Source organism: Helianthus annuus, chromosome 16 (assembly GCF_002127325.2).
Source record: "Helianthus annuus cultivar XRQ/B chromosome 16, HanXRQr2.0-SUNRISE, whole genome shotgun sequence".
NCBI lineage: Eukaryota > Viridiplantae > Streptophyta > Magnoliopsida > Asterales > Asteraceae > Helianthus > Helianthus annuus.
Genome location: NC_035448.2, coordinates 160,358,488 through 160,382,287, shown reverse-complemented (window position 1 = coordinate 160,382,287; position 23,800 = coordinate 160,358,488). Strand labels below are relative to the sequence as shown.

Genomic DNA, 23,800 nt, shown 5'->3' with positions numbered 1-23,800 from the left:
TGCTGCTTATCATCTGGGTATCATGGTTGTATCTTTTACTGAAAAATAACGGGGATGCAAGTCTAGATCTTCCATGATACTATACATACGTGTACATACTGCATACGACCTCAATAAGTGATAAACAATCACATGTCCAAACAAATAAGTGATAAAATATCACATCTATCCGGGAGTCAAGTTCGTCTCTCTGCTGTACCAAAGTACTGACCTGTTCACGGACTTGCTCCTGTGCCCTCATGCATCGAAAATCAAGTTCCTCATCAATAAGTGATTCTATCACATAGGGCTTGTTTTCAAATCAAAATAAGTGAGAATCTCACATCATATACTTTCAAACAGATGATAATCGGTATACTCACCGGTAAGATGAACCCTCGTGCATACCTTGATACGGGAATGTGTCGTGATGTGGATGAACACCGGTCGGTAAGTATAAATCATACCTTAACGTATCCTCTCGCCATGATTACATCTGATAAGTTGAGCTTAAGCGGACAACAATACCGATAATCGTTATAGGATGATTATCTTAATGATAACTAATTGAACAAAGAGAGCGTTTTGGAATGACCGTACACTGATATGATTCTCTTACCCTCGAAACTCGCAAAAAGAATGTCTGTAAATAGTTATTTACTGCTTTCAGTCTTTACATTTCAAATATTCAAAAATACCAAAAAGATTTTAGGTGTGTTTTAATATAAACTTTATAAAACCCAAAAAGATTTTTTTCTATTTTATTTTCGATTGTACGATGTTGGAGCTCGAGTCTTCGTTACCTGAAACCTGACTGAAAACCGAAATTGACTAAATCTTCATAAACGGTCGAAATTTGCAAGTTTTGAAAGTTGAAATCTAAAATTGATAAATTTGTTAAACTTTCAAACTGTCGGACGGTAGTTGACTGGAATATGGTCATACGTGTGTCGTTTGTTTATACTAACTATATTCCAAGCAGTTGTTCTCATTACGCGTTTAGATTTCTTGCATGTGCAGATTCTAAAGGCAAGGAGAACATGGTCGATGACAAGCTTCGGAATGAAGACACGACGTGAAGGCACTCAAATGATGAAGATGATCGAGTTGCCGCTGGCCATCATCAATACCACAAGGATCTCAAGTTATAAAGATCAAGTCACTCACGAGCATAACTCAAGAAGGAGCTTATGTTAAGGGGGAGTTTGTCAACACACTTCCTACATGAAACGAGGAGTTGGTTGATACACTCTCTGCTTTCAAGACGTGAAGACTTTGAAGATCCTCCGACATGGAAGACATGGAAGATGAACCTCACGAGTAGCGTCCAAGGGGGAGTTTGTTGATACATATTATGTGGTCGCGACTCGGTTCGGTTCAACTTGGTTTTGATACGGTTAGGTTCGGCTGAAGCCGGATGTCACGACATTCCTCCGTCGTGCGCCCCAGAGTAGAGTTTGACACGTGAAGCCCGGAGAGCCTTAACCAATTCCCGTTTACACATCATCATGACATCATCAGGATGATGTCATGATGATGTCTCAAAGTTGGCTAATCTTACAATTTGATGAATACAGAGAAGATGGACGTGCATGTGACATGTCTTTGGGCCAATCAATGCTTGGGCCTATAACGATTTGGCGAAACACATTTGGGCCAAAACCCATTATGGACGAATCACAAAGGATCTCGACGAAACAGCCATGTTTCGTCGACATGATCCATTTTCGTCGAGCATTTCCTTGTTTCGCCAAGCTTCTGATTCGCCAAGTGTGACTCGCCGAGTCTTAGTCTGTTTCGTTGTGTCTGGTGCTATAAATAGACAGTAGTTAGACTGAAAATGTTAGACACAAGAACAGAACACACAGAGAGCAAACACACACACACGAGAGTTTGAGAGAGTTTGCAAAACACATTTGTAAATATTGCTTTGTAACTAAACCTTTCATACGTATTAATACAGAGGTGTTAATCGGTGAATATTGCGTGTTGTGTATTTGCGTGTTCTATCTCGGTTTGTCTTTCCGGTTGGATTCCGCACAACCGGGTTGGTTTGTACACAAGGATTAGGCGACTAGATCCTCCTAGCCGGACCTACATTGATGTAATATGTTGATTGGATGTATAAATAGTGTTTACATACATGTAATAAAGTGAAAATATTGTTAATGATATTGTATTATGGATGGTATGAGGTAATGGTATTGTATTATGGATGGTAGGAGGTAATGGTAGTGTATTATGGATGGTATGATAGATGAAAGGGAAAGTGTATTCAAAGTAGTATACCAAAACACCTTATTTCATGTTGATACATATAAATGCACATGTGCATTTCTAATATTGGTAATGTAAAATGTAGTGTATTACATATGTTAATGTAAATGAAAGTGCAATTGTCTAATATATGTAATGAATTACGAAATTTGTCAAAGAAATGACAAAAATGCACATGTGCATGCTTGTGTATTATGGATGGAATGATAGATGAAAGAGAAAGTAGTGTACCAAAACACTTTATTTCATGTTAATACATATAAATGCACATGTTCATTTCTAACATTGTTAACGTAGAAAGTAGTGTATAAGTGTATTACATGTGGTAGTGTAAATGAAAGTACAATTGATTATTATTTGTAATCAATTACCGAATTTGACAATGAAATGATACATATGCACATGTGCATGGATAACTGTTACTCAAATTTTTTTTTGAATTTTTTTTATTTTTTTTATTAACAAAATATAGCGATTTTTTCAAAAAAAATAGTAAAAAAATAAAAAAAAATTTTTGGGTGTTTTTTAGATTTTTTTAGGAATTACTGTTTGTGTTCACACTGGTTCTCACGGTTCTCGCAATAAAGGGTGGTTCCTAACGGATCTTTGTCCTATATCTATATGCCTTATGAAGAATGTTCCATGCTTCTTTGGATGTTTTACTTGTCGCCACACGTTAGAACACTGTTTCATTTACTGCCTGAAAAAATTACATGTAATGCCTTCTTATCCTTCCTGACTTTCTCTCTATAAGCGTTCTGATCGTTTTCTGATGCATTGGCAGGAATTTCATTATATCCATCTTCGATGATTGACCAGAGATCTTGTGATTCCAGTAAAACTTTCATTTGGATATGCCAATGATAGTAATTTTGCCCTAGTAATTTTGGAATTTGAGTTTGAATTCCTCCATTCGATGTTGCCATAATGATGGTGGTTTAGCGTAAACGGAAAAATTAAGAACAGATCGAAGAAAAATTCCTTATGCGTGAATCTTTGTGGCCCTGATACCACTTTGTTGATTGGAATTGGCAGAATATGTAAGATATGAAATTAGGGTTTCGAATCTTTGAAGGGGAAATACGATTGTATTCGAACTTGGTAAAAAATATTGTCAATACATGTATCACATATATACACCGCAGATTATAAGCGTAACTGCCAAAACTTATAATAAACAATAATAACATAATAATGATATTCTAATAATAAAACTTATACTATCTAATATATATATATATATACTAGTCGTTTACCCGCGCGATGCGGCGGGAAACAAATTACTTAGGTTGGTGAGTAAGGCTATGTATGGGACGGTTCGGTTTTGATCCACAACCAAAATCAAATTCGCGATGCAACGGAAAACACAACACTTGTCAGTAATTCTAAGGGTGTGCATGAGAAGGTTCAGTTCAGTTGGGTCATAACTAAAATCTAGTAGGAAACCCGTGCGATGCGGCGGGAGAGACAATTTACAACGCGATCTACGTTTATGTTAGTTTATTAATCCTCTCGTGACGTATTGCATGATACTTCTATTAGATTTCTTATTCGTATTGTATTTTATAAATGAATGATAATTTAACATTAAAGTTATCAACTACTATAGGTAACTATTGCCTCAGTACAATTAATTAACACACGAATGAGAAAATATTTATCATAAACATAATCATTTAGAATTTAAAATCGACCCAATTTAACAGCAAACTTGGATCAAAAGCCACTGTAGTATCATCGTGCAACCAGCGGAATTACCCGATCATATTCATCTCTATTAGACAATAATGTCTATACAACAATTCAGAAGAAAACCCAATAAATCTTGGGAAAACCCCTTGTGGGAATTAAACAAAAGATCAAATACAAAGTATCTTATCATACAAAATAGAGGTGCACAAATCGGGTCAGGGTTTGAACCCAACCCGCGTTCAAACCGGTTTGGGGTGAAGCTTAAAAAAGTCAAACCGGGTTGCCGGGTTGATGGTTTGTAAAGCACAACCCTATGAAACCAGCTCGGGTTGGGCTGAGACCAGGTTGAGCTCTCAAACCAAGTTCAACCCTATTGCTAAACCCTATTAAAAAAAAACTCAATGTTAACACAAACTATTATCATTTGAGAAAGTAGCACAAGTTTTTATTTTTAAAAACATGCATTAAATTTCAAAATAACCACATATTCTAAACGTCAATCTTCAACCAACTTTATAAAATAAAGGTCAGTTTTGATTATTTTCAAAATGTTAATTTACAGTCAAATGATTTGTTAATTTAAAAAAAAAAACCTCAAAACCGCTTTCTAAAGCATGCCTAATTAGATCAATTTGATATCATAATTTGACTGATCCGTAGACCGTAATGGGTCGAACATGAGTGTACATCTTGGAACAAAGTGATAGATGGAGCAGAATCTTGCTTTTAAATTGCTCTATATAACTTATTACAACGTCAAAAACAAAAAACAGAATGGTAGTAGGAGCACTCAGCAAGTGCTCAACTACAAACAATCATGATCATGATTCAGCAACACAAAAAAATAATAAAAAGAACAAACAAACACGCAAGTGAATCACGTCTATTATATCGCCTCCAAAGCCTTGAGAACATCAGCTTCCAGATCCTCATAGTCTTCGTCTCCAAAGCTGAATCGAACCAAATTGTCCAGTATCCCGTATTTGGCCCTCTTCGCTTGGCTAAGATCCCTGTTAACAAACGATTATCCAAACTAAACGCACATGCTAGATTATTCTCGATGCGAGTGAGAACCAAATTTGATAAAAGATAAATGCTTACATCATTGTGACCACCGAGATATTTGGTTGCAGAGTGTAGAATGATGTGAGCAACAAGCGCAAGAGCCTTCTGGTTCAGAGGTGTAGCAAACATTCCTTCAATGCAAACCACCGTTCCTTTAGCATGGTATAGCTTCGAAACTAACTCGATGTCAACGCATCTTAGAAACGGGCTTGTTGGCGACTCAGTGAAGAAAAGACTAACCTGCAACATTAAACCGTATCTATTCGTTAACAACGTAACTAACTGCATAGATGCAATAAAGTTGGATTCGAAGTTGTACTAATACTAACTTTGTGGTTATTTAGTGCAGATTCAGGTCCAGCAATATCTGCACTCCTTAGGAAGATGTTACCAGCTTAAAAGTTATCGGAGTTCCAAGTTGTAAATATTATCATCGTCGGGTGGGTGAAGCGTGTTAACCCGCCCAAATGCAGCATTCTTGGCGGGTCAGAAACGTTGCACCGACGCCGATAGTGATTGACGTAACCGGTTATTAACCGAAACCGTAACCGGTAATAACCGCTCGAGGAAAAAGTCGCAAAACTGGCCAAACCTCAGGGACAAAATTGGAATTTTACTCAAAAAATAGTGTTTAGATGTTATTTTATTGTCTAAAATTGTAATAATCAGATGTCAAAAGTGTTTGACAAATTCAAACGCCCTCCTTAGGAAAGGTGTTACCTGCTTAAAAGTTACCGGAGTTCTAAGCTGTAAATATTGTCATCGCCGGGTGGGTGAAAAGTGTTGACCCGCCCAACAGCGCCCAAATGAAACATTCTTGGCGGGTCAGAAGGCCTATTGGGCCGGTTTTCAATGGCTTCCTGTGACGCATCGTCATACCAAACCTCATCGGTTCCATGCATATGTGCACCTGGACCGAAACACTTCCCTGGTTTAAGAAAGAGCCACGTCATTTATCAAACGACAGTAACCAAAAAAGAATCTCAATACACTTATACAGAAGTATTAAACAAGAGCTGGGAATTTTGATCAGTTTACGGGTAAATGGGTCAACTCGGGCTATACCCCATAGAGTACACACCTTTCTACAAATAACACCTAGCGATTTTTACTTCAATTATGCAGAAATATTAAATTTTTACTTCAAATAGCACCATACAAAAAACTTCTTATAACCGGTACCAAACTTGAAATGAAAATCATAGATCACAATATTAAATTTGCCCCGAAGATATCGTCTAGTAAAACAAAAAATAAATCGAAGTATAGAATCAACAAACACATAGCATTCAACAATCAACAAACATCATTACATATGTGTGGGGGCTTTATGATGTTCCTGTATTCTTGCTTTCTGAAAGCAGCACACAATCCCTGCAGGAGGTATTCTAGTGTCTCTTTTTCATAACGCCAAATAAGCCAATTCGATACAAATTGTTTTTTTTTCAAACCGAACCAGTTTTTTAACGGAACCGGTTTTTTGTTGATAAAAAGATCGTTTTTTTAACAGGGTCGGTTTTAAACCAGTTTGATCGCCTTAAGATCCTAATTGATACGGATCGATTTGGGTCAGGCTTCAAACCTGTAATTAAAAAAAAAAGACCGATTTTTCTACATATATACATTTTTTGGATTAGAACAAACAATTTACTAAAAAAATCACTTAAAAGTTATAAGAACCGGTTTTATTTAAACTGTAAAAAAACAGTCCTTTTTAAATCGGTTTTCGATGCGTGATGAGGAAACCGGTTGTTTCGGGTTGGGTTGAAACCGGTTTATAAAAATCCGTTTCTTTTTAAAACGATACGACCACAACCCAACCCAACCCAACCCAACCCAACGCAAATACATACGACCACAACCCAACCCAACCCAACCCAACCCAAATACATACGACCACAACCCAACCCAACCCAACGCAAATACATCCAGTTTATTAAAACGACCACAACCCAACCCAACCCATGATAAAATTATCCACTTTAAAACATTACCCGACTCTTTTCTGTGTTGCTTTTGTGACTCAACAAAGCGTCATTTACAAACTTAATTCATCACCATCTTTACCCGGTTTTGACAATGATTCTCAGAGTAGTTAACTGATGGTTTACTCTGCAACCTATACATCAAAACTCAAAATGTAATTCCAAATCAACCAATCAAATCAAAATAAACAACACATAATCATAAAGCAAGATTTCTGAACAATAGACGCCAAATTTGAGTTATTGAATCATAAAGCAAGATTTCTACACCTCTAACTTAATAACTAAATATTACCAGGAACGTATGGATATATATAAATATATTTAGATATCAAGGAATTTGACGAACCAGAGCTTAGAGGGGTAATCAACAAATCTTCACGTTTTTTTTTTGACATCATTTTTCTTGAAAGAGCCTCTTCAAAACTAACCCAGTCTGAAAGACATCAAATTTGAATGTTTTTCTTAACAACATTTTGCTTAATTTGGAAGCGAAAAACAAGAATTATGGTGTACAGAAGCAAGAAACTGTGTACCTCCTTCTCGTTGCCATACACTTGGGCACAATCGATATGTTGATACCCCATCTACATATGCATAAGAACCATGATTTGTAAGAAAATATAACTGGAAGTTATATAACTGGAAATAAAGGTACAACCTATTAAATCATAAAAGCGTCAAAGTTAAACCATACCATCAAAGTTAAAAAGAGTGCGCTGGTGGGAAACCTCTACCATTACTTAAGCCTACATTTGCAATTATTTGCATAAGAATCCCATATAATGGTTCAAAAATCACAATAAAAACTTTTATAAGTACACCCCTTTAACTTGAATATATTTCTGAGCACCATGTTCATTAAACTAACCGCATTTATCCCATTTGGTTCACGAATTGTGGTTAAATAAAATCCAAAAGTTAAAGTAAAACCCTAGATCTGCAAGTTTAAAACAAACACAAACATCAGATTCAATAACTAAAGCGTGTGACCTAAACAAATCAAAAGGAGGTCGCCGGACATACCTCAGTTTGTCTGTCAGAACCTACCTCAATCACCATCTACAGCGGGAACTCTTCTTCGTAGCCACCGATCTTAGCAGACTTGATTCCCTATAAACTACACGATGCCCGATTTGGTGAGTTATGAAACCCTAGATCTAAAAATCGTAATTATTGTTCCAAAACTCATGGATACTGAAACCCTAGACCTCAAAAATCGTAATTATTGTTCCAAAACTCACGGATACTCAGATTCAAAAACACAAACCTGATGGTTGTTGAATCGGAAGAACGAAATTATTCGACGTCATATCTCACAGATTTAATCTTCAAATCGGTGGTGTTCTGAGAAAGAGAGAAAAGATGGAGCCGTTCAATATACATGAGAAAGAGAGAAGATGGAGCCAAATCCTCAAATCGATGTTGAACCCTGTTTCAAAATTCAAATTACACAAAAGCTGTACAAAAGTAGGGATGTAGTACAGCTGTGGGGATCATGATCCGTGTGGAGTTAATGGACGGTAGGATAGGATCATGATAGTGATGGACGGTAGGATGATGATATGTGTGTTTTTGTTTGAGTTAATAAGGGTATAAGTGGAAAGTGATATTTTATAGTGTTTAAAAGACTTGTACATTCTGCTTTAGGGGTGTTTTAAAAAAAAATTTATGACCTTAAGAAGTCCTTTGGATATGCTTATTAATATAGTATATATATATATATATATATATATATATATATATATATATATATATATATCTAGTTTATATTCTAATAAATGGATTGTGTGTTTAGTTGTTACTGTAGTTGTCTGTATTTATTTATCCTTTATTCAGCCAAGTGTTTATGATTCATTTACCTTGATGGAGAGCTTGTGCTGTTTGTTTCCTGCTGTGAATCCAATCATGTAACAGGTATGTTTCTTTTTTTTTTTTAATATGATGTTTATCAGAAAACTCAAAATATATTGAACTTTAACTCCAGAACCAACAGCTTTATTACCAATAATCTCAAAGTACAAGAGAATCAGTCATCACAGATTGACTGATAAGAACCAAAATCATCAAAGAGATGATAAACTGAAGTAAATAAGAACCCTAATAATTCTTACGAACAACTTGCAAGAAAAGGGCAGACAAAGTTTGTAAGAAAAAGTAGATGAGATGAGAAATGATGACCTCTCACCAACCAAACATCAATATATATGCACAATAACCCTAGCAGGGCCTTCGCACCTCCAGCAAGTCCCAAAGCCAGGCCCAAACGGCTACAGCCCAAGCAGAAATATAGCTAAGCCCAAATATCCTTGCAACACACGAAACAAGCAAAATTAATGTAAAATTATAAAACTAAAGTATTAAAACTGACAATGATAATATATATCTTTAACAATGTTGACTACTTTTCTTAATCCTGATTTCCTCTTTGAATGTACATATCTGTTATTGAGATGTTATGATATATTAGCACATCATATGCTTAAGTACTTGTTATAATAAAATATTTGACAGTTGAATAAATCATATTGACATTCATAAACATTCTATTCTAGTTTGACAGTTCATTATATACACATTAGATTCATTATAATAAAGTACTGGTCATATCTTGATCTTTGCTGGGAAATATATAATATAACTCTTCTATGATTGGTATTGGAGCCTTTAGGATTTGATTGACCACTTCATTGTTTGATCATTTCTTATATAGTCTGAACTCATTTCTACTCTATAAAAATGTTGTGTGAGGTGTTGTAGAAGTATGCTTTACCTTGGATAACGTTTATTGTTATGCAAAATGCATACAGGAATTTAAACATACACATACCTTATGGACTGTGTAGCGGAGGCACAATGATCACATGTGAAATCACGTGCGCTTGCACTTCATTTTTTAAGGGGTATTGTTGTAATTTCTCATTGAAATATAACACTACTTTTAGCACCCATTTTCCATTTAACACACTTATATTTCATTTCTATTGTGCCTCCTCGCTAGTGTCAATTGCCTCGAGTACATCGCCTACCCCAACTCCTCTCTCAACGCCGGTGCCGTGCCTTTGCGATTTTAGATTTGCAGGTATAACATGGCTACTTTAATTGTTACCAAATTTGATTTTTATTTTTTTTGTTAAATTCAGTGTAGAAATCTGTTCTTTTTGTCAATTTTTTGCCTCGACTTTTTGTTGGTGCACTTGTGTCTGTACTTTGTCTGTATTCAGTCACGATGTAAACGATGTCCTTGTAAGTCATGTAAGTTGACCAAGTCAACCGTCCTCCTGGTTTGACTCAGTCAACAGTAAGTAAACTTGTTGAAAGTTGTCTGGCTCGAAGGTTGAGTGATCGAAGGATAATGTAGATCCTTCGATCACCTCGAAAGATATGCTTCGACTGGTGGTCCTCGAAGGATGATCCTTCGAGGTCCCTGCTTATCCTTCGAAAGCATTGTATCCGAAAGATGATCCTTCGGACCATCTATCGAATCCTTCGAGAAGACCTGCTGTATATGGGTATATATACCCATGCAGTGTTGAGGACAGAAGACAGATGCACACAGATAGTCACACCGAGAGATAGAGAGTTGAGAGCATCCTGTCCGAAACACTCACACACTTTGAGAGTTTATAGAACACTTCTGTAAACATTGAGCTTGTAACCGAACCCTCATTGCATTAATACAAGTTGTGTTAATCGGTGAACTTGTGTGTTTGTTTCTCTACTTGCTACTAACTCGGTTTGCTTGCTAGCTTGGATTCCGCACTCGCTAGTAGGTTTGTATAACAAGGTTTAGGTTCGTAATCCTCCGCGAAAAAGGGACCTACAAGTGGTATCAGAGCCTCGCTCTTTACCTTGTTTAAAACCGGTTTGTTCGAGTTTCTTGGTGTGTTTGAACACTTGGTTTAGCACCCGTTTTTGGTAGTTTCCTTGCATTTTGAAACTGAAAAAACGGATACTAAACCTATCGGGAGTGTTCGGGGTCGGTTTGGGTAACATAAAAATCGTTTTTGTGAAACTTTGAATTTTCCGATCATTTTTCCGGTGGTATCTCCGGTGACTGTTCTGGATAGGGTTGTGTCCATTTTGGGTAAACTTTTTGAATATCCAAAAAGTTGGTGAAAAGTCAGGTCTGCACATACCTTCTACCGAAAGTTGTGCACCAACCCATCACCTTTCCCACCTAACCGTCAACCTCGTGTCAGTTGTGTCAGAAAGCTTTCGAAGGATATCTTTCGATTTCGAAAGATCACCTTTCGATTGGGGACAGCTCGAAAGATTAGCATCCTTCGAGTAGTCATTCGAAGTCTAAGGGTTATCCTTCGTTTCTGGAATCTTTTCGAAAGATAGTAGTCCGAAAGATAAGGATTCATCTCGAAAGATAAGGATCTCTCATTGTGAATTTTTCGAGACCAGTATTCGAAAGATAAGGATCTTTCGAACTGTGAATCTTTCGTGATAGTTGGTCGAAAGATAAGGATCTTTCATAGTGTCATCTTTCGAGACCTGTGTTCGAAACATAAGGAGAATCTTTCGAAATCATCTTTCGATAGATAAGGATCCTTCATATAAGTCAATCTATCGAAGTCATCCTTCGAAGTTTTTGTTCGAAACTCAACAAGGATCTTTCGAACCCTGTTGATCATTCGAACAAGTATTGATCTTTCGAACAGGTTGGACCTTTCAATCCTTATCTGTTTTACACTTAACAGTTTGTGGTGTGTAGGTTTGGTATTTTTATTTGATCAAAATGAGCTGTACAAGTCCATGGGATTGGAGTTTGGACTCACGAAACAATCAAGAGTTAGTCACTGCTGCAGATTGGGCAAAGAGTATGGTACCACAGCCATCAATCAGTCCAAGTCAATGGGCTTTGGTATCCAATCAAAGTCAAAGTCTTCAGAACCTTCTGATTAGTGAAAGTGAAACTGGCAGCAACAATCGTCCACCTAAGTTGAACCATATGAACGATTTTCCATCATGGAAAAACCGTTTTCACACATATGTTCAAGGGCAAAGCACTGATCTTTGGACGTGTTTCATCAATGCGTTTAATACTAATCTTGAAACTGCTGCGTCAACTTCAGAGGGTTATGCAAATATGCTTGAAAATGACAAGAAGGCTTATGAATTGGAGAAAAAGGCCTTTGCCACACTTACTCAAGCACTCAACAAAGACATCTACCATCAGTTCTCTTATTGCAAGACCACGAAAGCATTGTGGGATGCCTTAGTTGCTAGAGGAGAAGGCAATGCAGCTGCTCGAAAATCTCGGCATGATTTGTTGAAGAAAGAGTTTGAGTCTTTTCAGTTTTTGGAAAACGAGACTCTGAATGATATGATCACACGTTTCTATCATTTGATTAGTGAGATGTGTGCTTATGGAGTTGTCGCTACTCAACAAGAAATGGTGAGTAGATTTGCTGACGCCTTACCTCCAAAGTGGAGTTCCTTCATTGAACTGTTGAAGCATACTGGAACTCTAGATCAAGTCAACATCTATGAGTTCATTCAAAAGCTGGAACATAAGAATGATGAAGAGATTAGGAAAGCAAGGCGTGCTCCAGCTCCTCAGAATACGGAAATGTATCTTCCAGGATTCGATGTTTTGGCAAGATCTGCTGCAGCTCAGCAACAGCAACCTAAGCTGCAGACTGCATTTGTGTCCAATACAAGTTCAAGTTCCTTTCCGTTTCCTCAGTCAACGGCTGCTCCACCACAACCTCAATTCGATCCAAGGTCCTATATTCCTGTTCCAACACAGCCACAACCACAACCTCAACAACAACAACAGCAAGCTCACTATACAAGCAATCCTCAACCTCAACCCCAAAGTCATCACACAATCCGAGTCGACAACTCAAATCTTTCACACCTTAGCATTGAAGTTGCTAAGGAACATATGGAAATTATCAACACCATGGTCAGTGCATACTGTGGTTTGGTAGCAGGTCAGCTTGGAAACATCAGCATGACCAATGAAGATTATGATCAGATCGACAAGGAAGAAATGGAGTTGATAGATATTAAATGGGCTTTTGCTAGTGCGGTTAGAAGGGCAAAAGATTTCATGGCACGAACTGGAAGAACTTCGTTGGAAGGAAAGAAAAACACGAAGTATGGGTTTGATATTAATGCCGTCACGTGCTTTAACTGTGGCGAGAAAGGGCACTTTAAACGTGAGTGCACTCGACCAACAAAACACGGCAATCACAACCCTTTCAGAAATCAGACGAATGTGAATGCCCAACAAGAAAACCGTGAGAGGAGAATGGTGGCAGTGAACAACAATCAGGGACAGCCTGGAACTACCAATCACAATCGGGCTTTGGCTGTTCAAGCTGATGAAGGATGTGACTGGTCAGTTCAGTTTGGTGAAGGTGATCAGGGAAGTGGAACTGCACTGTATGCTAAGGTCATCGAGCAGGTTCAAAAAGAAGAATCTTCTGGGAGCGATGACAGTTCTGGTTATTCTGGCAGTTCGGATGAAGAAGGCTCTGTTTCTGGGGATAATCACTCAGAGCCTGATGTGAATGAAGAAGGAGATGATGATATTCAGGAGCTACTGAATGAAGCTGATGAGCTTAAATGTCAGAAATCAATTCTGATCAGGAAGGCTGCTGCTACATCAACGGAAATGGAAAAGCTATTTTCTGAAGATGGAGCTTTTTCTTTTCAATCTGCCTTTATGGCAAACGGCTCAGCCTCTACTAGTCAGGTAACTTCTGAACCTCCTGCTCCTATTATTTGTAAATCATGTGCAGAGATGAAGCTTGAATCAGAAAAGCTTCATAGTCATAACCAGAATTTGGTTATTGAACTATCGAAATGCAAAGAGGCAAACATGGCTTTAACCCGGAATGAAAAGGAATTTAAATCTGTAATAGAAACTTTAAAGAAAAATGTGTCCGAGGTTAACAAAGTAGTTTACCACAAGCAAGTGAGTATAAATGAATATATTAACACTGTGGAAGAAACTAAAAAACAATTAGCCATTGCCCAATGCGAACATGATGCGATCAAACAGAAATTGGATAGTTATTCTAACTCCCGATTTGTGCTTGATCACATCATCGATGTTCAACAACTAAAAGGAAACCAGAAAGGCATAGGGTATAACAAATGTCCGCCCCCCTTGATGAACAACTATACCAAGATGCCTGATGAGGAAGAAATGCCTCGGTATGAACCCAGTGTGCCTCTTGATGTTGAGGAGTTTACTACTGGCCTTGGGTTCAAACCGGACAATTCTTCAAACACAGCCTCTAACGAACAAGAAGCTTCACCATCCATGAAGCAAAGTCCTCCAATTATCGAGGACTATGAGACATCGGATGATGAATCAGATGTGGCTGTAAGTGATCAGGATAAATCACTTAGCAAGATGAAAGGAGTAGATATTCCACGAGAGAATCACATCCTCTGTGATCCTGATACTCCTGAGGTTCCATCTGTTTGGAAGCAAGTGATTGATCCTGTCAAGGTTGATAAGACAGGTGTGTCTACTGTTAAAAGCAGTAATGTGTTGTACACTTTGGTTGGAGATAATAAAATCTACTCAGATCATGTTTTTCCAATTAAAAATGTAAATAAATCTTTGATTGATAAAGTCTTTGAAGACAATACAAACAAATTTTTGGGAAAAACACTTCCGGGAATTGTGGTAACACAATGTGATCCAATTCCTAAGGCTGAGAATTAGGAAACAATTTGGTAATCAAAAATCTCCAACCAATCAACAACCGACTGCTTCTAAGGGTAAACAACAACAACGAGCTCCAAATCCAAAGGCTAAAGTTGAATCAAAAGGAGCTCGTTACGTGAAGAAAGGAAAAGATGTTAAGTTTGTAGCATCAAAAGGTACAGATAAAATTGAGACTTTTGAAAACAAATCAAACACTGATTTTGTACAACAAGTCAAGATTTTGAAAAGAAACAGTGATAACAATTACACCCAACACACAAACGGGTGTGATGAAAGAGCAAGTACCTCAGGTTCTACAGGCTCAACATCTGGTGGTCGATCAAGTTCTCCTAAGTCTGTTGAAAGGAGAACTTGTTTCAAATGTGGAGAAATTGGGCACATTATCAGAAATTGCCCAAATGCTCCAAAGAAGAAAGTTGTTGAGAAAACTCCACCTGAAACAGTTCACCCTCAACGTCGGTCAGTTTCACCTAAACAAGATAAACAAACTGTAAAAGAACAAGAAACTAAACAACGACGTAAGAACATAAAAACTGTTGAAAAAGCTTTAAAATCTGAAGTTAAAACAGTACAAAAGGAACCAAGAGTGTCACAACCTGTAAAACCAGAATCTTCAAAAACTGGTGGACACAGACAAACTTGGTTACCTAAGTCGGGTGACAATTCAGGGGGAGCGGTTGTTCTTGAAAACCATCAAGAGATAGAGCTTACGTATCGTGATGCTAAGGGACGACCCAAGACCACTAAGGCTTGGGTCCCCATTCTCAACTGATGTGTTTATTTGACATGTGCAGGATGTTCTAGGAGGAACTATTAATAGTCATTGGATTGTTGATAGTGGAGCATCCAGGCACATGACTGGCGACTTACGGCTCCTGTACGACGTGAGAAATATCAGAGGAGGGTATGTTGCTTTTGCGGGTGATAAAGGCGGGTACATCACTGGAGAAGGAAGTATCTCCAATGGCATCGTGTGTTTTGATAAGATCAATTATGTGAAGCAAATTGATCACAATCTTCTCAGTGTGTCGCAAATCTGCGATAAAAAGTTCTCAGTGATTTTTGATGACGCTGGCTGCTATGTGCTGAAACCTGGATTCAAAATTCCACAAGAATGGATTCTCTTATCGGCTCCGAGAGTTAATGATCTCTATATTCTCGACATGAGCCAGGCGATTACAACATCTGCACAAGTTACTTGTTTTGTCTCAAAAGCCACAGAAAAGGAGTCTATATCTTGGCACAGAAGAATGGGACACATTCACTTGAGAAAGATGAACCATTTGGTGAAAAATAATCTTGTGAATGGTGTGCCTGTAAGAAGTTTTCATCTACAAGATATCTGTGTCTCGTGCCAAAAGGGGAAGCAAACGAAGAAGTCTCACCCTTTGAAGAAAATCAACACTGTCAGCATGCCTCTCGAACGTCTTCATATGGACCTTTTTGGACCTATGAAGCACAAGACAACGTTTGGTGATGCTTATTGTTTAGTAGTTACTGATGACTACTCTAGATTTTCTTGGGTATCTTTTATGGCACACAAAAGTGAAACTCCTGGCATCCTCAAGGATCTTCTTACAATGTTGGAGAATCTCTATACGTTGAAAGTGAAAAGGATCCGAAGCGACAATGGAACTGAATTCAAGAATCAAGTTATGGATGAGTTTTGTACTTCTAAAGGCATTCTTCATGAGTACAGTTCTCGTTATACTCCACAACAAAATGGTGTCGCTGAGAGGAAGAATCGGACGATCATAGAAACTGCAAGAACAATGTTAGTAGAGTCGGAACTCCCTATTCAATTCTGGGGAGAGGCTGTATCGGCTGCATGCTACACGTTGAACAGAGTTCTTACAGTTAAGAGACATGGCAAGACTTGCTTCGAACTCCTTCAGAGAAGGAAACCGGATCTTTCTTACCTTGAACCGTTTGGTGCTCCGTGTACTATGATTGAACCGGATGGAAAGTTTGGTGCAAAAGCTATCGAGGGTTTCTTCCTTGGATATGCTACTCCGAATTTTCGTGTTTGGAATCTAGCTACCAAAAAGATTGAGCTTTGGAGCGAAGTTAGGGTTCAAAGGTACACGAGTCCTGTTAGGGCTCCGGGTGATCCGTGGATGTTCGATTATGATGGGCTATTTGACTCCTTCAATCTGCCAACCTTTGACGAAGAATCAGCAGCGGCTCGAATGTTGTTGGAAAGTGACAACGCTGCTGTCTCGCCCTTGGTTAGACCTATTGTTGTTGACCCTCAAGCTTCTACGTCTGTCAACAATATGGTTCAAAATGAGGTTTTTGAAGATGCTGCTGACTATAATGACTCTTCTGAAGATGATGAATATCATGATGCAGCTGAAGGATCTTCAGCTCCAGCTGCTCCTGTTCAAGGTGCTTCCGGTGATACACCTCATACGCAGAATATAGATACTGCTGAAGGAAATGCATCCACCTCTAACCACATTCCTGGTGTGGAGTTGGTTGTCGATCTTAATCTGAATAATTTGGGTATCAATGCTCGCGTACCGGATAATCCTGAAATGAGGATTCATGATACCCATCCCCAGCAGAATATCATAGGAGATGTCCATCGCGGTGTGCAGACGCGTAATCAGCTGAGAAACAATCGGAATGCTGGTTTGTATTCAGCTATAAGAGAATCTGGTCAACAAAATGACTGGTCCTTCGCGTGTTACGTGTCACAAGAAGAACCAAAATCGTGGAAAGAAGCTTTGAAAGATAGTGCTTGGGTTGAAGCCATGCAGGAAGAATTACAGCAATTTCACAAGCTTGGTGTTTGGAAGCTTGTTGAAAAGCCTGAGAACTACAAGAAGATTGGCACTCGATGGGTCTTCAAATGCAAGAAAGACGACCGTGGAGTGGTTATTCGAAACAAAGCTCGTTTAGTCGTTCAAGGTTTTCGTCAGATAGAAGGGATCGACTACAACGAAGTCTATGCACCAGTTGCACGTCTGGAAGCTATTCGGATCTTTCTGGCTTATGCCTCATTCAAAGGATTCAAGGTTTACCAGATGGACGTCAAAAGTGCATTTCTACATGGTGTGGTTGAAGAAGAGGTATATGTCGAACAGCCTCCAGGTTTTGAAGATCCTGTCCATCCTGATAGGGTTTGGTTGCTCAACAAAGCTCTCTATGGTCTTCATCAAGCGCCACGAGCTTGGTATGCAACCTTATCTACATATCTGCTGGAGAACGGTTTTCGAAGAGGTCTTATCGATTGTACTCTCTTTATCAAAGAACAAGATGGAGATCTTCTTCTGGTTCAGGTATATGTTGATGATATTATTTTTGGTTCTACTAATGATGTTTTGTGTAGGAATTTCGAGCGCATCATGCAGGATAAGTTCGAGATGAGTGCTATGGGGGAAATGAATTTCTTTTTGGGCCTACAAGTGCAACAAACGGAGTCTGGGATATTCATCCATAAGACTGTATATGTTGGAGACATCTTGAGCCGTTTCCAGATGTCCGATGCAACGCCCATTGGTACCCCACTGCCGACTAATCACGGAATTACTCCTGACTTGAAGGGTGAACCTGTTAGCCCTTCATACTATCGCGCGATGATCGGATCCCTTATGTATCTCACAGCATCAAGGCCAGATATAATGTACCCAACGTGCCTACTTGCCAGATATCAAGTTAATCCGAAGGCCTCACATCTTGCAGCTGTCAAAAGGATTTTTCGTTATTTGAAGGCTTACCCCGACACCGGTCTGTGGTATCCTAGGGATAATAACTTTGACTTGGTCGCATTCAGTGATTCTGATTTTGGCGGATGTAAAATCGACGGCAAATCCACAACGGCTGGATGTCAGTTTTTAGGAAATCGCCTAGTCACATGGCAGTGCAAGAAGCAGACGTGTGTGGCTACATCAACATGCGAAGCTGAATACATTGCTGCCTCAAGTTGTTGCTCACAAGTTCTTTGGATCCAGCAACAATTGCGGGACTACGGTTTTGAATTCCCAACTACTCCTATTTACGTTGATAATTCTGCTGCTTTAGATATCACTAGAAATCCTGTGCAGCATTCAAAGACCAAACACATCGAAATCAAATATCACTTCATACGTGATTGCTTTGAGAAAAGGCTAATCGATGTTGTTAAGGTCCACACCGATGACCAACGTGCCGACTTATTTACCAAAGCTTTTGACAAATCTAGATTTGATTTCTTATTATTGGTAAACGGCATTAAGGTCAAGCAACAGTAAAACCAACATCGGAAAATCATTTTTGTAAATACCTTTGTGTTTTTAAATTTATCTTAGTTTGTTGATTTTAGGGGGAGTAAATCCAAAAATCGGAAAATACAAAAACATCGAAAAATTTCAAAAACACAAAAACAATAGAAAAACAAAAATGAGTTTCCTGGAGAGCAAAAGAGAAAATGATAGTGCATCAGTGGTCTATCCAAACCTCTTCAAATCTTAAATGCAAAACGATAAGCAGCTCTATATAAGATGTATCGGTAGGCTCACAATCATTTTAAAGTGTGCAGGGTGATATAAATCTTAATCGACTGAAGACCAGGTGGGAACCATTCATTGGCATATGGTCTTAGTACCGAAATTTCGTTTGACAGATTGCCGAGGTTCTGAGATATTCGGTCTTTATGCTGCTTATCATCTGGGTATCATGGTTGTATCTTTTACCGAAAAATAACGGGGACGCAAGTCTAGATCTTCCATGATACTATACATACGTGTACATATTGCATACTGCATTCGACCTCAATAAGTGATAAACAATCACATGTCCAAATCAAATAAGTGATAAAATATCACATTTATCCGGGTGTCAAGTTCGTCTCTCTGCTGTACGGAAGTACTGACCTGTTCACGGACTTGCACCTGTGCCCTCATGCATACGAAAATCAAGTTCCTCATCAATAAGTGATTATATCACATAGGACTTGTTTTCAAATCAAAATAAGTGAGTATCTCACATTTTATACGGTCAAACAGATGATAATCGGTATACTCACCGGTAAGATGAACTCTCGTGCATACCTTGATACGGGAATGTGTCGTGATGTGGATGAACACCGGTCGGTAAGTATAAATCATACATTAACGTATCCTCTAAACATGATTACATCTGATAAGTTGAGCTTAAGTGGACAACAATACCGATAATTGTTATAGGATGCTTATCTTAATATTAACTAACTGAACAACAAGAGTGTTTTGGCATGACCGTACACTGATATGATTCTCTTACCCTCGAAACTCGCAAAAAGAATGTTTGTATATATTTATTTACTGCTTAACCTTTATTGTTCTTCTTTTAAACAGTTTCGTCGTTTGGTGCATATCAGCACGACATTAGCGGTGATGTCGTTTGATAACACTCAAAGGATTTTAACTTGTTGTCTTTTACTTTCAAAAATACCAAAAAGATTTTAGGAGTGTTTTAATATAAACTTTATAAAAGCCAAAAAGATTTTATTTCTGCTTTATTTTCGATCGTACGATGTTGGAGCTCAAGTCTTCGTTACCTGAAACCTGACTGAAAACCGAACTGACTAAATCTTCATAAACGGTCGAAATTTGCATGCTTGAAAGTTAAAGACTTAAAATTGACAAATTTATTGAACTTTCAAACTGTCGGACGGTGTTTGATTGTGATATGGTCATTCGTGTGTCATTTGCTTATACTATGTTCCAAGCAGTTGTTCTCATTACGCGTTTAGATTTCTTGCATGTGCAGATTCTAAAGGCTAGGAGAACATGGTCGATGACAAGCTTTGGAATGAAGACACAACGAGAAGGCGCTCAACTGATGAAGATGATCGAGTTGCTGCTGGCCATCATCAACACCACAAGGATCTCACTTCATAAAGATAAAGTCCATTCACGAGCATAACTCAAGGGGGAGCTTATGTTAAGGGGGAGTTTGTCAACACACTTCCTACATGATACGGGTAGTTTGTTGATACACTCTCTGCTTTCAAGACGTGAAGACTTTGAAGATCCTCCGACATTGAAGACTTGAAAGGACATCAGAGTTTTGAGAACTCGAAGACCCAAGACCGTCGAAGTTCGAGACGAGTCTACAACCATAGAAGATAAAGACAAAGCTACAGCCAAGGGGGAGTTTGTTGGTGCACTTGTGTCTGTACTTTGTCTGTATTCAGTCACGATGTAAACGATGTCCTTGTAAGTCATGTAAGTTGACCAAGTCAACCGTCCTCCTGGTTTGACTCAGTCAACAGTAAGTAAACTTGTTGAAAGTTGTCTGGCTCGAAGGTTGAGTGATCGAAGGATAATGTAGATCCTTCGATCACCTCGAAAGATATGCTTCGACTGGTGGTCCTCGAAGGATGATCCTTCGAGGTCCCTGCTTATCCTTCGAAAGCATTGTATCCGAAAGATGATCCTTCGGACCATCTATCGAATCCTTCGAGAAGACCTGCTGTATATGGGTATATATACCCATGCAGTGTTGAGGACAGAAGACAGATGCACACAGATAGTCACACCGAGAGATAGAGAGTTGAGAGCATCCTGTCCGAAACACTCACACACTTTGAGAGTTTATAGAACACTTCTGTAAACATTGAGCTTGTAACCGAACCCTCATTGCATTAATACAAGTTGTGTTAATCGGTGAACTTGTGTGTTTGTTTCTCTACTTGCTACTAACTCGGTTTGCTTGCTAGCTTGGATTCCGCACTCGCTAGTAGGTTTGTATAACAAGGTTTAGGTTCGTAATCCTCCGCGAAAAAGGGACCTACACTTTTTTTTTGTGACCTAATCTGAGATGATTTGAATTTTTACACTTAATTGATTCTACGTGTAACGATCTGTTAATTTAGATACTGAAGGCGTTATTTAATTTACAAAATGAGATGTTGTGATCTGTAGGATGAATCAACTCATTTAACACCTGGATTCTCACATGAAAGATTTAGTAGTTTACTTGATTTCACTGTAAATGGCAGTTTTTTTCTAGCTTTCTTTTTTGGAGTTGGTTAGAAATCAACGCCCATCCCCCAAAAGAAAATCACAAATGTATGCTTGATGCCTTTTGTAAGATTTGATAGATTTGCGGAGTGAAGTTTCTTTATGTACTTGTTCCTGGTTGACATTTTTTGCATATTATAATTGTTCTTTTGCAAGTGCAGGAATGGCCAATGCTAGAAAACTGAAGAAAGATGGTCCAGTATGGTCAAACCTTGATCTTGATCTTTGGTTTTTAATTATGATGCAGTTAGGATTAGTTGATTTTATTGCTTTTGGTGGTGTTTGCAAGTCATGGAGATCACTTGCGGTCTCTAACTGGAATAAATTTATGTTGGCTAAACAACCCATGTATTTGTCCATCTCTTCTCATTTGAATGAGAAAAAGTTTTACTTAGAGGACTACCTAAGGAGAAAACTGAAAACCACCATTCCCGATTCCAACTATGACATGATTTGTGTTGGGATAACTTGTGGTTACTTGATTTTTTTCGAGACGAGAACCTGTGATTTTTGGCTTGTGAATCCCTTCACAAGGAAAGAACTTCGTTTCCGAGGATTCCCCTTTTGTATGTATACTATTCCAAAACATATCAGGTGTATTCTTGTCTTTTCACCATCAATGTCCGGGTGGGTGCTTGTGGTAATCGACCCCATATTTTCACGTAGAATAGCTTTCTCTTTACCTGGTGAACAAGGTGGGTGGTATTATGTAATATCCAGTTGCAATATCCATGATTTACATTTTTTCAAGGGAAAGATATATACGATAGACTGGGACAATGATTTATGTGAACTGAGTCTTACTCCAGAGCCCACCTTGACCGTACTCGAAATGAAGGATTTTCCATGGCTGTCACGCAATAATGTGCTGCATTTTGTAAGTTCAAGTGACGACCTTTATGTGGTGAATGCATCAGGAGATGTGGTGAATCCATCAGTGCTGGAATTTGTAAGTTCAAGTGACAACCTTTATGTGGTGAATGCATCAGGAGATGTGAATGAGTCTGTTGAAGTTGATTTTGGGGAAATGAAATGGGTGGATTCAAAAAGTACAATAGGAGAGTATACAGTTTTTTTATGTAATTTCAAGTCTGCTGCTGCTATTAAACCAGATACGTGGGCATACCCTTGGACACAGTACGAGAGACTTATGTACTCCAACGGGAACGGGCAAAGTAAGAAAAGCAGAACATGTTTAAAGAAAATGTGGTACTTCCCACACGATTGCTTGATTGGTAACGAGTCTGGTTAGTTCTCTCTTCATTTTTTAAATTAGTATGACGGAATTGAGCAACACACATGTATAATAAACCACTGCTACTATATCTATGACTAATATGTACTTGGGATGTTGATGCAGCCCAACATTATACCGTCTCTGAGCCACCCACCACCAGTGGGCTTGCAAGGCTGGAAGATTGACAACAGCACAAATCAAGTGGAAGTCGGGTGACAAGGGTTGTCCATCTCAGTCAAGATCATGTCAAAGTTAGTCTGTAAAAGAGAACAAGTTTATGTTTTCCATGATTTCTGTTACTGCATGCATGAATTCGTAGATGTTAGGGTGTAGTTAACTTTCTTTTTGTGTATTTAAATTATGTACTGGAGAAATTAATCCGAAAACTCTCTCTTTCCCTTTGAAATTCTTGGAGAATTGCCATCTTGAATCAGCTCTATCAGAGACGAATGCAAATAGGTCTGATGCTTGTTCCCTGTCTAGATAAAACCAATCATATCTATACAATGATTGAAAACAAATAGATCAGTTACCTTGCATACATCTGACCCACTGTGAAAACACTACTCCCTAAGCTCACAAGCGGGGAAACCCCTGTTAGATCTACACAGGCGTGTTTTCCTCCTACCCATCCAAAGACCAGAATGTCGGCTGGTCGAAGGGTAGATCTCCCTTCCAACGGGTCTGTTAAGAAATTAACGGGTGCCTCTTTCTTAGCAGAAATACCAGCGCACCTGAATATGTAAAAAAGGACATCCCTAACCAAATCATGTCGGGTGCCTCTTTTTTAGCACACATTGACTTAAAAAAAATATTAATTGACTTCAAAAATAACAAAGAAAAAATAGTATGGTACTTCATGTACTAAAGGAAA

General features: G+C 38.4%; 1 protein-coding gene and 1 long non-coding RNA gene across 10 annotated transcripts; one reads left to right on the top strand and one right to left on the bottom strand.

The window, feature by feature from the left end:
- Nucleotides 1-4,654: 4,654 nt before the first annotated feature.
- LOC110918548 lies at nucleotides 4,655-9,167 on the bottom strand. Of its 9 annotated transcripts, none has more exons than XR_002581396.2 (12): nucleotides 8,861-9,167; nucleotides 8,269-8,430; nucleotides 8,025-8,118; nucleotides 7,870-7,938; nucleotides 7,696-7,747; nucleotides 7,535-7,585; nucleotides 7,348-7,434; nucleotides 7,008-7,132; nucleotides 6,327-6,387; nucleotides 5,343-5,941; nucleotides 5,050-5,253; nucleotides 4,655-4,958 (listed from the first exon to the last, which is right to left on the bottom strand). It is a non-coding gene; the product is annotated as an uncharacterized LOC110918548 (long non-coding RNA). The 9 variants fall into 9 exon arrangements; XR_004884466.1 differs by lacking the exon at nucleotides 6,327-6,387 and having other exon boundaries at nucleotides 5,343-5,595; nucleotides 5,734-5,941; XR_002581398.2 differs by having other exon boundaries at nucleotides 7,081-7,132.
- Nucleotides 9,168-9,897: 730 nt separating this feature from the next.
- On the top strand, nucleotides 9,898-23,431 carry LOC110918547. Its single transcript, XM_022162853.2, has 4 exons — nucleotides 9,898-9,901; nucleotides 10,000-10,080; nucleotides 21,851-22,936; nucleotides 23,050-23,431. The coding sequence occupies exons 3-4, from the start codon at nucleotides 21,853-21,855 to the stop codon at nucleotides 23,109-23,111; spliced, it is 1,146 nt and encodes a 381-aa protein (XP_022018545.1). The 5' UTR covers nucleotides 9,898-9,901; nucleotides 10,000-10,080; nucleotides 21,851-21,852; the 3' UTR covers nucleotides 23,112-23,431.
- Nucleotides 23,432-23,800: the final 369 nt, after the last annotated feature.

Excerpts from the sequence above, each read along its gene's own strand:
- LOC110918547 (XM_022162853.2), top strand. The coding sequence starts at position 21,853 with ATGGCCAATGCTAGAAAACTGAAGAAAGATGGTCCAGTATGGTCAAAC. Across the intron at positions 22,937-23,049 it reads CTTGATTGGTAACGAGTCTG|CCCAACATTATACCGTCTCT; the intron begins GTTAGTTCTCTC and ends ATGTTGATGCAG.